The sequence below is a fragment of the Puma concolor genome, chromosome B4 (genome assembly GCF_028749965.1).
Source record: "Puma concolor isolate L17-30 chromosome B4, mPumCon1.1.hap2, whole genome shotgun sequence".
NCBI lineage: Eukaryota > Metazoa > Chordata > Mammalia > Carnivora > Felidae > Puma > Puma concolor.
In genome coordinates, this window is record NC_141673.1 from 131,400,665 (window position 1) to 131,415,546 (window position 14,882).

The following is a 14,882-nucleotide window of genomic DNA, read 5'->3' on the forward strand; positions in this document are numbered from 1 at the left end:
GATTTCTGGGGTATTTAGGATGATTTAATAATTAACTAGTTCTATTTGTGGGACAAGGTGACCTTAGGGGTCCTCTTACTCTGCTGCCATCTTCACCTCTTCTTTAATATACTTTTATCTTTTGGCTGCTCAGCGTGGTTACTTTCCATTACTCTGTCTTCCAGCTAGTTAATCCATTTTTCTGCATCCTGTAATCTTCTGTTGATTCCCTCTAGTGTATTTTTCATTTCAGTTAGTGTATTCTTCAACTACCTTTATATATTTTTGTCTCTTTGTTGAAGTTCTCACTGAGTTTATTTTTCCTTCAAGTCCACTACCTTTATGACCATCACTTTGAACTCTTTATCAACTATATTGCTTATCTGTTTCATTTATCTCTTTTACTGTGCTTTTGTCTTTTTTTTTTTTTCATTCGAGATACATGCCTCTGTCTCCTCATTTTGTCTAACTCGCTCTGCTTGTTTCTATGTATTAGGTAGACCAACTCCGTCTCCAAGTTTTGAAAGTAGTGGCTTTACGTAGATGGGATCCTGTAGTTCCCTGTAGTTTAATCCCCTCTGGTCACTAGAACCAGGTGCTCCAGGGTTGTCCTCTGTGTGGGCTGTGTATGCCTTCTTGTGGCTGAACCATGACTGATGTGAGCATGCTGGTAAGTGGACGTGGCCCTCAGCTCAGCTGGCTGCAATGACGCACTTTACATGCCATGGGCACACTGGTGGATAGATCTTGCTCCATATGTGACCAATTTAGAGGTTGGGCTGGCAGGTAGGCAGGGTTAGCACTCAGTCTGGGTGTCTGCACTTACTACTAGGACTACTCTGGGTGTGCTGATGAGTAGCGCTTTCTCCCTGGACAGCCAATGAAAGCCTTGGCTGCAGGAGCAGTGGGTGTACTGGTGTGTGGGGTTAGCTACCTCCTACCCCAGGGTAGGAGTCACTTCTGAGAGGTGTCAGTCCCATCCTGGGCTGCTTGCTGGGTGTAGTGTGGTGGGAGTCACTTTTGAGGACTGCCTGCCAGGGTGGGGTATGCTCTGCTAGCAAGGTAGATGTGACATCCATTGCTAATACTCTAAGTATTGTCTAGTCTGGGAGAGGGCAAGAAAGATGTTACCTGTCAGCACTTTTGTTCTTAGAGAAGTCTCTTGCAGATTGCTGCCTTTCTGGCACTTGTCTTAAAATTAGTCAACAGATCTCTTTCACATGTGTCCGAGGTGCTTTTCAAACTATGTTTGGACAGAGTTATTTGGAATGCTGGGTCTTTAAGGGTGGAAACTTCATTTCCTATCACTCTTAGGGTCTTCTGGAATTAAGAACCACAGATTTTCGATGCCAGGCATTACGGGGATTTGTTTTCCTAGTGTGAGTCCCTAGGGCAGGGGGTGGTGCCCTGTGTGGGGTCTGATCCCCTCTCTTTTCTATATTTGTGATATCCCTCACTTTTGTGATTGGTTGTGTCAGAGGGTTTGGTTCCTGACTACATTTCTCCCCCTTATTACCCCTTTCAGTGGGGCCTTATCTCTACCCCTAGCTGTGGAAGGACCTGCTCTACCAGTCTTTGGGTTGTTTCAGGGAGAGTTGCAATACATGTAGTTGTTGTCTCATTGTGTCTGTGGGACAGGTTGAGGTCAGGATCCTCCACCATCTGCCCAGTTTACCCCTGGTTGTTTTTTTCATTTTGTTCAAGGTTCCTTTGCTGTGCAGAAGCTTTTTAGTTTGATGGAGCCTCACTTGTTTACTTTTGGTTTTGTTGCTTTTTTGTTTTGGCATGAAATCCAAAAATTCATTTCCAAGACTGATGTCTAGGAGCTTATCCTTTATGTGTTCTTTTAGGAATTTAATATTTTCAGGTCTTGCATTTAAGTCTTTAATTCATTTTGAATTAATTTTTGTGTACAGTGTAAGATAAGGGTCTAGTTTTCCCAGCACCCTTTATTGAAGAAACTGTGTTTTCTCCCTCATATATTCTTGCCTCCCTTGTTGTAAACTAATTGATTATGTATGCACAGGTTTGTTTCTGGACTCTGTTCTGTTGATCTATGTATCTGTTTTTGTGCCAGTATCATACTATTTGATTACGATAGCTTTGTGATATAGTTTGAAATTAGGAAGTGTGTTGTCTCATCTTTGTTGCTCAAAATTGCTTTGGTTATTCAGGGTCTTTTGTGGTTACATAAAAACTTTATGGTTATTCTTTTCCTGTGGAAAATTCCATTGGAATTTACATAGGGATTGAATTGAATCTTAAAGTTTTCAGTGTATAGGTCTTTAACCTCTTTGGTTAAATTTATTCCTAGGTTTCGTATACCTTTTGATGCAGTTGTAAATGGGTTTTGAAATTTCTATTTTGGGTAGTTATAAGTGTATACACTAATAACAGTGTATACACAGCTGATTTTTATATATTTTTGTCTCCTGCAATTTTGCTGAACTTGTGTATCCTAATAGTTTTTTTTTTTGTGGAATTTTAGGGTTTTCTATATGTAATATCCTGTCAACTGCAACTAGTGACAGCTTTACTTCTATTCCAATTTGAATGCCTTTTTTTTTTTTTTTTTTGGCTTAATTGCTGTAGCTAGGACTTAAAAGTGGTGAGACTGGGAATCCCTATTTTGTTCTTGATTTTAGGGGAAAAGCTTTTAGCATTTCACCGCTGAGTATGATTTTAGCTGTGGGCTTTTCATATATGGCCTTTATTGTGTTGAGGTACATTCCCTTTATAACACTCAGAGTTTTTATCATGAAGTGATGTTAAATTTTGTCAACTGATTGTTCTGCATTGATTGAGATGATCGAATGGTTTTTACCCGTCATTTTATTAATGCGATACATCACATTGATGCAATTACAGATGTTGAGCCACACTTGCATCCTTGGAATAAATCCTATTTAATTGTGGTGTATGATCTTATGAATGTATTATTGAATTTCATTTGCTAATAATTTGTTTTCTGTAGTGTTCTTGTCAGATTTTGGTGTCAAGGTAATTACTGGCCTTATGAAATGAGTTTGGAAGTTTTGCACACGGAGTGGTATTGTTATTTCCTTAAATGTTTGGTAGAGGGGCGCCGGGGTGGCTTAGTTGGTTAAGTGCCCAACTTCAGCTCAAGTCATGATCTTGCGGTTCGTGGGTTGAGCCCTGCATCAGACTCTGTGCTGACAGCTCAGAGCCTGGAGTGTGCTTCAGATTCTGTGCCTCCCTCTTTCTCTGCCCCTCCCTGCCCCTCTGTCTCTCTCAGGAATAAATGAACAATAAATATTTTTTTTGATGGTAGAATTCACCATTGAACTATCTAGTTCTGGACTTTTTTTGGCAGGTGTTTTGAGTATGGATCACAGATTTAATGTACTTACTAGTAATTTTTTTCCTATTCCTTCATAAATTCATCTTGGTAGGTTGTATGTTTCTAGCAATTTATCCATTTCTTCCCAGTGTCCAATTTTAGAATATAATTGCTCACAGTAGTCTCTTAAAAACCTTTGTATTTCTGTGGTAACGGTTGTAATATCTCTTTGATTTCTAGCATATTCTGCTTATCTTTTCAGAAAATCACTTCTTAGTTTCACTAATCTTTTTTGTTGACTTTTTATTCTCTATTTCATTTATTTCTGGTCTGATCTTTAGACTTTGTATTTTTTTCCTTTCCTAGTTTCTGGAGATGTAAAGTTAGGTTGTTTATCTGAGATTTCTTGTTTCTCAGATTTTACTGTATTTCTGTAAATACAGAAACTTTTTACTGTAAGTTTTGGTATGTTGTTGTTTTCAATGTTTATTAATTTTTGAGAGCACGAGCGGGGGAGGGGCAGAGAGCGAGGGAGACACAGAATCCAAAGCAGGCTCAGAGCTGTCAACACAGAGCCTGAGGTGGGGCCGAAACTCAGGAACTGTGAGATCGTGACCTGAGCTGAAGTCTGACTCGTAACCAACTGAGCCACCCAGGGGCCCCTGGTGTTGTGTTTTGGTTTTGATTACTTGTTTGACCTATGGGTCAGGAGTATGTTTAATCTCACATATTTGTGACTTTTCCAATTTTCTTATAATTAATGCTATTTTGGTTTGAAAAGCAGCTTGATATTTGGGTTTCAGTCTTTTAATTTATTAAGATGTATGATGTGATGCCAAATATAGGATTGATCAGGGAGAATGTTCCATGAGCATTTCAGAAGAATGTATGTTCTGTTTCTGCATGAAATGGTCTGTATATATCTGTTAGGTCTATCTGGTTTCACATGTACTTTAAGTAGAATTTTCCTTATTGTTTCCTCTGCATAATCTATTCATTTTTGATGGGGGGATTGTAAAGTCCCCCATTATTGTATTACTGTGTATTTTGGCCTTTAGGTATGTTAATATTTCCTCTGTATATTTAGGTGCTCCTGTATAGGGTAAGTAAATATTTGCAAATGTTATATCCTTTTGATGAATTGATTCCTTTATCTGTGTTTATTACAGCCTTTACCCTAAACTCTATTCTTTCTAATAACAGTGTGGTTACCCCAGATTTCCTTTAATTTCCATTTGCATAGATATCTTTCCATCTTTTCACCCTCAGTCTGTGTGTTCTTAAAGCATAAGTGACTCTTTTGTAGGCACCATATAGATGGGTCATGTATTTTATCCATGAAACCACTCTTTGTCTTTTGATTGGAACATGTGGACCATTATATGTATGAATTGCCATTTTGTTCATTGTTTGCTGGTTGTTTTATAATTCCTCCATTCCATTCTTTTTCTCTTGCTCTCTTATTTGATTTGATGATATGATTTTCATATATTGTTACCCTTTCACCTTGAAGAACAGTCTTTAATATTGCTTGAAAGGTGGGTCTAGTAGTGATGAACTCTTCTTTTACTTGTCTGGAAGACTCTCTGTTTCAATTCTAAAGGACAGTTTTGCTAGGTAGGGTATTCTTGGTTGGCAGGGTTTTTTTTTTTTTTCTCTTTGTATCTATAGGCATACCTCTGGGATATTGTGGGCTCTGTTCCAGACCACCAAAATAAGGTGAATATTTCAATAAAGCAAGTAAAATGAAGCATTTGGTTTTCTAGTGCATATAAAAGTTATGTTTACATTGTACTGTGGTCTGTTAAGTGCACAGTAGTATTACATCTTAAAAACAATGAGTATACATTAATTGTAAAACACTTTGCTAAAAATTACTAAGCATCGTCTTAGCTTTCAGTGAGTAGTAATCATTGATGGCTGTTGACTGATCAGGAGAGTGGCTACAAAAGGTAGAGGTAACCCGTGAAATTCCCTTAAGACAACAATGAAGTTTGCCAGAATGATTGACTTCTTTTCATGAAGGATTTCTCTGTAGCATATGATGTTGCTTGATAGTATTTTCCCAGTAGTAGAACTTCCTTTTCAAAATTGGAGTCAATCCTCTCAAATCCTGCTCTGCTGCTTTCTCAACTAAATTTATGTCGCATTCTAAATCCTTTATTGTCATTTCAGCAATCTTCACAGCATCTTCACCAGGATTAGATTCCATCTCAAAAAGCCACTTTCCTTGCTCACCCATAAGAAGCAACTCCTTACAAGTTTTATTATGAGATTGCAGCAATTCAGTCCCATCTTCAGGGTCCACTTCTAATTCTGGTTTTCTTTCTATTTCCACCTCATCTGCAGTTGCTTCCTCCACTGAAGTTTTGAACCCTTAAAATCATCCATGAGGGTTGGAATTGACTTTTTCCAAACTTCTGTTTATGTTGATGTTTTAACCTCTTCCCATGAATCATGAATGTACTTAATGGGATCTAGAATAGTGAATCCTGGGGCACTTGGATGGCTCAGTTGGTTAAGCATCCAACTTCAGCTCAGGTCATGATCTTGCAGTCTGTGAGTTCAAGCCCTGTTTTGGGCTCTGTGCTGGCAGACCAGAGCCTGGAGCCTGCTTCAGATTCTGTCTCCCTCTCCCTACACCCCTCCCTGACTCATACTCTGTCTCTCAAAAATGAATAAATGTTAAAAAAAAAAATCAGAATAGTGAATCCTTTCCCGAAGGTTTTCCATTTATTTTACCCAGATTCATTGGAGGAATCACTATCTGTGGCAGCTAAATCTTTATAAAGTGTATTTTTAGCAATTAGATTGAAATATAAAGTGCCTTCTTGAGAGGCACCTGGGTGGTTCAGTTGGCTAAGCATCTGACTCTCGATTTCAGCTCATGTCATGATTTTACGGTTCATGAGATGGAGCCCCTCATTGGGCTCTGTGCTGTCAACAGCAGAATCCCTGCTTGGGATTCTGTCCCTCTCTGCCCCTTCTTTGCACGCGCTGTCTCTCTCAAATAAGTAAAACTTTCAAAAAAAAATGATTCCTTGATCCATGGGCTGCAGAATGGCTCTTGTGTTAGCAGGCATGAAAACATTAATCTCATTGTACATCTCCATCAGAGCTATGGGGTGACCAGTTGCATTGTCAATGAGCAATAGTATTTTTAAAGACATTGTCCAGGGGCGCCTGGGTGGCGCAGTCGGTTAAGCGTCCGACTTCAGCCAGGTCACGATCTCGCGGTCCGTGAGTTCGAGCCCCGCGTCGGGCTCTGGGCTGATGGCTCAGAGCCTGGAGCCTGTTTCCGATTCTGTGTCTCCCTCTCTCTCTGCCCCTCCCCCGTTCATGCTCTGTCTCTCTCTGTCCCAAAAATAAATAAACGTTGAAAAAAAAATTTTTTTTTTAAAGACATTGTCTGTTCTTTGAGAGCAGGTCTCAACACTGGGCTTAAAATATTCAGTAAACCATGTAAATAAATGTGTGTTCACCCTGCTTTTTAGTTCTATTTATAAAACACAGTAGGTGTAGCATAATGACTGAGGGTCCTAAGATTTTCAGAATGGTAAATAAGCATTGGCTTCAACTTAAGGCCACCAGCTTCATTAGCCTTTAGCAAAACAATCAGTCCTTTGAAGTTTTGAAGCCAGGTATTAACTTCTTCTCCTTAGCTATGAAAGTCCTAGATGGCACCTTCTTCCAATAGAGTGCTGTTTCATCTACATTGAAAATCTTTTATGTGGCCGCCTTCATTAATTATTTTAGGTAGATATTCTGGATAACTTGCTGCAGCTTCTACATCCGAACTTGCTGCTTCACCTTGTGCTTTGATGTTATGGAGATAGTGTCTTCCTTAAACCTCAAGAACCAACCTCTGCTAGCTTCACACTTTTCTTCTGTAGCTTCCTCACCTCTCTCAGCCTTCAAAGAATTAAAGAGAGTTAGGACCTTTCTGTGATCTTATAGCTGGTTTGATCCTCTCTCCAGACCACTAAAACTTTCTCTTCATAAGTCATAAGGCTGTTTAGCTTTCTTATCATTTGTGTATCCACTGGATTAGCACCTTTAATTTCCTTCAAGAAATTTTACTTTGCATTCACAACTCAGTTAACTGGTGTAAGAGGTTTGGCTTGAGGCTTGTCTCAGAGTTTGCCACTCCTTCCTCACTAAGCTTAATTATGTCTAGCTTTTGATATAAACTGAGAGATATGTTCACATATCTCTTGAACACTTAGAGGCCACTGTAGGGTTATAAATTGGCCTAATTTCTCTATTGTTGTGTCTTGGAATAGGGAGGCCCAAAGTGAGGGAAAGAGAATGGGAATGGCTAGTTTGTGTGTTCTGACTGCTCCACCAAGTTCACCTTCTTACGTGCTTGATGGCACCCCAGAACAAGAGTAACATCAGAGATCATTGATCACCATGGCATATAATAATGAAAAAGTTTAAAATATTTCAAGAATTGCCAAAATGTGACACAGAGACACAAAGTGAACAAATGTTGGGAAAATGGCACCAATAGACTTACACAACAAATTGCCACAAATCTTCAACTGGTAGAAAATGCAGTATTTGTAAAGCACAGCAAATATACCATGCAAGTTTCTATGGGCTTGCAAAACTTCTGCCGAAAAATCTGCTGATAGTCCTATGTTTGGGGGGAGTCCATTATACATAATAATTTTTTTGTTATTTTTGCTGTTTTTAAGATTTCCTCCTTGTCTTTAAATTTGATGCTTTAATTTTAATGTATCTCAGTGCTAATCTCTTTGGGTTCATCTTATTTAATATTCTGTGCTTCCTGCAGTTGCACACCTGTTGCCTTCCCAAAGGTTAGGGAAGCTTTCAGCCATTATTCTTTAAGTACGTTCTCTGCCTCTTTCTCTCTTCCTCTTTTGGACCCCATAATGTGAATGTTGGTCTGCTTGATGTTGTCCCGTAAGTCCCTTAAGCTATTTTCACTCTTTTTCAATCTCTTCTCTTTTTGCTGTTCTAATTGGATAAGTTCCACTGACCTGTCTTTGAGTGCATGGATCCTTTTCCTGTTTCTTCAAGTCTGCTGTTTAACTCCTCTGTAGTATTTTTCTGTTCAGGTGTTGTATTCTTCAGCTCTGTCACTTCCATTAGGTATGTACTTATATTTTCTTTTTGTTGAAATTCTCACCTGGTTCATGCATTATTCTTGGGAACTCTGTGGACATCTTTTATCACTGTTCTTTGAACTTATTGTCAGGTAAATCACTTACCCTAATTAAGGTCTTTTTCTGGGGTTTTATCTTGTTCTTTTGTTTGGAACATATTACTCCATTTCTTCATTTGATCTCTGTATTGGTTTCTATGTATTAGATAAAATAACCAAGTCTCCCAGTCTTGAAGGAATGGCCTCATGTTGGAGATAAACCATATTATTCTCCTCTGGCTTAGCTCTTGATTGTCTCTCAGCATTTGTGATTGTCCAAGCAGCTTACTTTATTCTTAGTAGCTCCCAGTGGTGGAGGCTATGCCAAGACCTTTTAGTGTCTCAAAGGGGGCAGATCTCAGTCAGCATCTGGATTCATGCCAAATTGGAAGCCAGACCTTCCGGTATCAACTTTTAAAGTTTATAGATACATTTCTTTCAGGGGAGAGATGGGCATTTTTGTCTGCTCACTCTGTGCTGAGCTCTATGGTGATAGACAGTTAAGAAGTGTTTCTTTGGTTGTTGTGGTCATGATGAACCCCTGAACATATGCCATGCTCTCAAGGGACATGTCCTGTGTGTCAGACACAAAAGCCAGGGTGCCAGATGTGTACACCAACTCCTTTCTTGGGGACGCTGGTGACGGAGGGAGAACGTGAAGATGACTCCCACTTGCCTCCACTCTCTTGGGAGAGTCTTATCAGTAGGCATTTTGTTGTGTGTGAAATTAGAAGCCTGCTTATTAGGTCAAAACTTTGACATAAACAAATATGCCTCTTACACAGAAGGATTGGGTGCTTTTCAATCTGCTGCCTCTGTACTAGGCCCTGGAGGGTGGTAGCCATTAGGCCTTTAAGAATGGTTTTAGTTTTGTATAGCCTGTGAGTATCATGGACACAAGCCCTGGTGACTTTCAAAGCTACCTGTTGCAGGGGCTCATCTCTCAGGTACACATCTTAAAAGTTTGAGTGCCAGATAGGGGGTTCAAACACTTTGCTCCTCAAGGAGAAGCTCAGAGCTGTGAGTTCCCTCCCAATTGTGGGGGTGGCACTAGGGTTGGGGTTGATGACAAGTGTATCAGCCTCTTGTACATATTTCAGTGTGGGATCTTTGCTTGTTTCTATAATATGCCGGAGTCACTCAACTAGTTTGTGGATGTCTTTCAGAGGAAAGTGTTCTTTAGGTGGCTGTATCTTTGGTGTGTCCATGGGAGGAGAGGAGTTCAGGATCCTCTTATGTCACTGTCTTGAACTTGTGCCCTGTCTCTTGTTTTTTTCATAATAACCATTCTAATAGGTAGGAGGTGATATCTGATTGTGGTTTGGATTTTCGTTTCTCTAATGATTCGTGCTGTCTAGCACCTTTTCATATACCTATCAGCCCTACTTAGGTATTCTTAGAGAAATATATTGAGATCCTCTGAGTGAGAGAGGCAGGAACTGTCTCATGGATCACGGCAGGGTCCCTAGGTAAGAATGAGGTCTCTCTGCCTCTTACCTGATAACATGGAGTCGCCAATGCTTCTCCTGGGTCCTCTGGCATATTATGCTGGATCCCATAGCTCTCTCAAAGGCATTATTACTTAGGGATGGATGGTCAATTTTTGTTGTGGGATGAGGGGACAAAAATGAGAGATGTCTTCAGACAGTATTATTTGTTTTTGTATATATGTTTGTACATGGGGGAGTATTTTTTTTTCATTTTTTTAATGTTTATTTATTATTGAGAGACAGACACAGAATCCGAAGTAGGCTCCAGGCTCTGAGCTGTCAGCACAGAGCCTGACACAGGGCTCCAACCCACAAACCGCAAGATCATGATCTGAGCTGAAGTCAGTTGCCCAAACGAGCCACCCAGGTGCCCCCAGGGGGGAGTATTTTTTTTAATAAAATTTATTGTCAGGTTAGCTAACATACAGTGTGCTCTTGGTTTTGGGGGTGGAGTCCCCCATCACTTACGTACAACACCCAGTGCTCATCCCAACAAGCGCCCCCCTGCTCAATGCCCATCACCCATTTTCCCCTCTCCTCCCCACCACCATCAACCCTCGGTGTGTTCTATTTAAGAGTCTCTTATGGGGGAGTATTTCTATGAGATGAAGTTCCAAAACGACTAGGTCACAGGCTACATGCAGTTTTCATTTTGGTACATATAGCCCAATCACTTTTTCTATAGTTTTATACTCACAGTACACAAGTGTGTATTCCTGCAAACACTGACCTTTTAATTTTACCAATCTGAAAAATAGCAATTCATTATAGCTCTAATTTGCATGAATCTTATTTATATTCTTTGCGTATTTTAAAGATTTTATTTTTTTAAGTAATCTCTACATCTACATGGGGCTTGAACCCACAATCCCAAGATCAAGAGTCACATGCTCTACCGACTGAGCCAACCAGGTGCCCCACTTTTTGTATTTTTCTGTCTGGGGTTTTGATCTTTAACTTGTTGATTTACTACAGCTCTTTTTTGATTGGAGTGACAAAATTTAGAATAACTTTTCTGTTTAAAGAAAAAGAACCAGGGTGGCTTAGGTAAGAAACAAAAACTCAGTTTTGCACCTGGGTGGCTCAGTTGGTTAAGCTTCTGACTCCAGCTCAGGTCATGATCTCACGGTTAGTGAGTTTGAGCCCCGTGTCAGGCTCTGTGCCGACAGCTTGGAGCCTGGAGCCTGCTTCACATTCTGTGTCTCCCTCTCTCTCTACCCCTCCCTCGCTCGTGCTCTGTTTCTTTCTTTCTCATGGTCTCTGCCATGACCAGAACAATTTCCAGAGTGGAGGTATCTGATGCTTACTGTACACAATGCCCATTCAGTAGAAATGCCCTGAAAGCCCTCTATGGACGGTCCTCAAACATTGACTTGACTGGAAAATGTTTTAAATCCAGGTTAGAATTGAACAGACAAAATTGCTGAATCAGCACAAAAAGCGAAAGATCACAAGGCCCCTCAGGAAATCAATAGTATACACGTTGGTAAGCATTTAAAAAGACAAAAACGCCCTTGTGCTTAAAAATTAAATTGTTGAAGGTACCCAAATGCAGAAAGCAAAAGAGGGGCTTTATATTTGCCATGAGGTTCACAGGGTGAGATGGAGAAGGGGCCTTGAAGGTAGTCCTCATCCTGGGGTTGGGGCTGTTGGCTAGGTCAGGGTCTGTGTTGTTGGGTACTTGGCAGCACCCAGGAAAATTGCCCTGGGGAGGTTATAATGAAACTCACCTGCCTCTCCCATGGCCTTTGCTTTCCCAGCTCATGTGTTCGTCAGTGCAGAAGGCCCTGTTTGAGGAGGAGGACCATGTCAAGAAACTGCAGCAGAAGGTGGCCACCCTTGAGAAGCGGAACAAGCAGCTTCGGGATCGGGTGAAGAAGGTCAAGAGGTCGCTGAGGCAGGCCCGGAAGAATGGGCGCCACCTGGAGCTAGTGAACCAGAAGCTCAGTGAGAAGTTAGCGGCTGCAGCAGGTGCCGTCCCACACATTAATGCCCTGGGGCAGGAGCCACCCGCTGCCACCTACCTGCGGGGGTAGCAGGGACTGAGCAGTGGCCTTGCCTGGCCCTGCTGGAGCATGCTGCCTCTTACCAGGGAATGTGAAGGGATAGCAGGTTTGTCTGTGCACTCTTGTAGGTGAATTCTAAATATGAATTTGGTCGAGCGTCGTTGCTTAAAGGGGCAAGTCTTGCTTATTTCCTTGGCTGCTGGGCTCCCTTCCCTCCCTGTCTTGCTCCCAGGCCTGGTGCTTGCCAGTCCAGAGCCAGGAAGATCCTGGAGTGTCACGTGCTTGCCTAGGGCTTGTCCACCCTGGAAAGTGTACTTACTGTGGAAAGAACATTTTAGAATCTCTAGCTGCACAAGAACCCAGGGGTTCAGCCTTCTTTCAGAGGAGAAGCAGTATGATCTCAGCTCAGAGTTCCAGGACCACCATTAGTTCTGAGGAGGGATCTATAGCAAGTCATGGAACCTTCTGATGTCTTATTTGCTACATTTTTGGAAGGAGGACGGCAGTCTTGCAAAGCACCCAAGGATACCTGTAAATAAACCTGTGCATGGTGTCCCTACCCCTGCCAGCATTTCCTCATGGCTGAGGCATTGTAAGACTTCATATGAGGTCTTAACAGGTAGCATACTGAGTTGCGGCAGGGGGTGGGGGTGGGAGCAGGTAATCGAGTAATATGAATTATACCTGCTTTCTAACACCAGTTACCCAAAGCTAAAGAGAACACCTATGGGTCAATCTAAAGGGGAATTGCCTTTATGGACTGGCCATGTTTTAGCAAACCATGTTTCTGAGCTGGAAGAGTCTGACCACTAACATGGCTTGCTCATTAACTCCATCTAAGTTGACCCCGTACACTATTAACTTCCATTCTGCAAGGACACCTCCTTACCTAATGGAGTCAAGTTTCCCATCCAGGCAGTTCTACAGAGTCTTGCCGCAAGCATTTTCACGGCAAACATTTTTGCCACGTAACACATTAGCTGTAAGGTAACGTTGCTGTCAGAGATGAAATAACTAGTTGATAGTTAGGTTTAATTTCTCCACTGACAGAGTTCCCATTTTTATATTGCATGAATCTTAGGCCTCCTAATGGGCTATACAGTGACCAGTACACATGGTGGCCTTAAAATGGTGCATGATAACTACATATATGGACTTGATAGAAAATACAGCAACAAAACTAAGTAGAAGTGTGAAATAAGACTGTAAGGTCAGATTGCATACTATACTATCATGCAAAATGGTAATTCATGAGTTGAAATAACTCGGCTAGAAAAGCATTACAACATCTATCTAGAAGGCTTTCATCATACGGTACAAAGCTTAGTTACAAATGTGCATCCTAGTATTTGGAAAACTAATACCTCTCTTAATGTAACATGAAAAAATTATTTCTTAGGTCCTTTTTAAGGCTCCTCTTTTATTTTTTGTTATTTTATCTTTTATGGCCACATTGCCTTCTGGCCAATGTGTTATGCAGTGAAAATGCTTGTGGCGGAGATGCCTACAGTGAAAATACCAGACATGGTTCCAGTAATATCAGACATGGTTCCAGGCATTCCAAGCACTTTCCACCTCCCTGGACTGTCCAATCCTGGGAGGAATGTTTTCACATGAGTCCACATGTCAGTGCATCCAGTTTTGTACATAGTCAGAACTCTTCACCCTCTTTGGAAAGACAGCTTCAAAGACAGTGCAAGTAAAAAGACTATCCACTAGGTCTAACATCTGAGCCCTTACTTTAGTAGCATTTGATCTAGTCCCAGTTGTGTTACTCAGAAGGTAGCTGAGTGGCCGTCTTGTGATGGTCTTCTGATGGACCTCCAAATCTACAAGTCTCCTTTCTGTGCTGTTCCAGATGGAACCTGCAGGTTCCTCATCAGGAAATCTCCCCCTAGACCACCCCAGACACTTCAGTGCTTGCTGATGATGTCCTTTCCATTAGAAATGGCAATTATACTGTCAGATCTCCCTTCCACTGCTTGTAGGAAAACCAAGTTCTTGCTCTGGCAGCTGGTTGGGAGGATGGACTTGCGTCACTTGAGGGGCAAGCTGATGCTCAAGGGGAGAAGTCTACACCCTGGACTGGATGGAATGGCAGCTTTTGCTTCATTTCCAAGCTTCTGCTGCTCCTTTATAGCTGTATTCTTCATAGCATGATACAATGGTTAATTCTTCCTGGGGCCATTTCATTAAAGCACTTTTGCTTCCACCCAAGGGAATGACAAGCCTAAGGGTGATTTACAGCTAGTGTTTTGAGAACTGTGGAACTGGATCCCTACAGATGCATTATGTTCTACCTTTTTAATAAATATGAGCAGTATTTCAGCCACAATGGTAAGGCGATGTGTGTTTCTTGTGGGTCAGGGAGATTTTAGTATTTCCAGCTTTGACCTGGAGAAGTACTTTAGATCCTTTTGGGGAAGCATCTATGAGTAACACCTGGGGCACATAGGAGACTGAGCTCAAATCGCCTTTGATGCTCTCCTGGGAATATGGCCTGCCCCCCCCCCCGCCCCCCCTTCTCTTTCCCAGGGTTCCCTTCTCTCAACACACCTGCAGAAAAGCAGTGGTATCCAGGTCTGCTCCTCCTAGGGGACAAGTAGCTTCATTAATCAATGTTTGCAAAAATACATTTGAATCTCTTGCCAAAGGGAACTCCCCAGTTATCTGCTGCCTTGTCATCCTACTGTGGCCCTTGCAACTGTTTATTGTACTAGTAGAAATTTTTTATGCACTAAGGATCCAATAATTGCTCCAAAATGTATAGGCTTAACCAACCTGTTGTAGCTTTCTGAGATGCAGACCACTGTTTAGTTCTACTTTGGAAAAGTCAATAGGCCTCCTCAAACCCCAAAGTCACAAAATAAATGAGAGGCAGACACAATCTAGAATATTTCAACTATAGACCCAGGAGTTACAGCTGCAACATGTGA

The 14,882-nt window shown here is 41.4% G+C and overlaps 1 protein-coding gene across 1 annotated transcript in view; it reads left to right on the forward strand.

The window, feature by feature from the left end:
* The window catches only part of CCDC3 (coiled-coil domain containing 3), a 117,190-nt gene extending 102,909 nt beyond the window's left edge, over nt 1-14,281 (forward strand). The window contains exon 3 of the mRNA XM_086714933.1: nt 11,701-14,281. Coding sequence (XP_086571059.1) covers nt 11,701-11,976 — 276 coding nt within the window. The 3' untranslated portion in view covers nt 11,977-14,281. The remainder of the gene's footprint in view (nt 1-11,700) is intronic.
* The last annotated feature ends 601 nt before the right edge of the window (nt 14,282-14,882 follow it).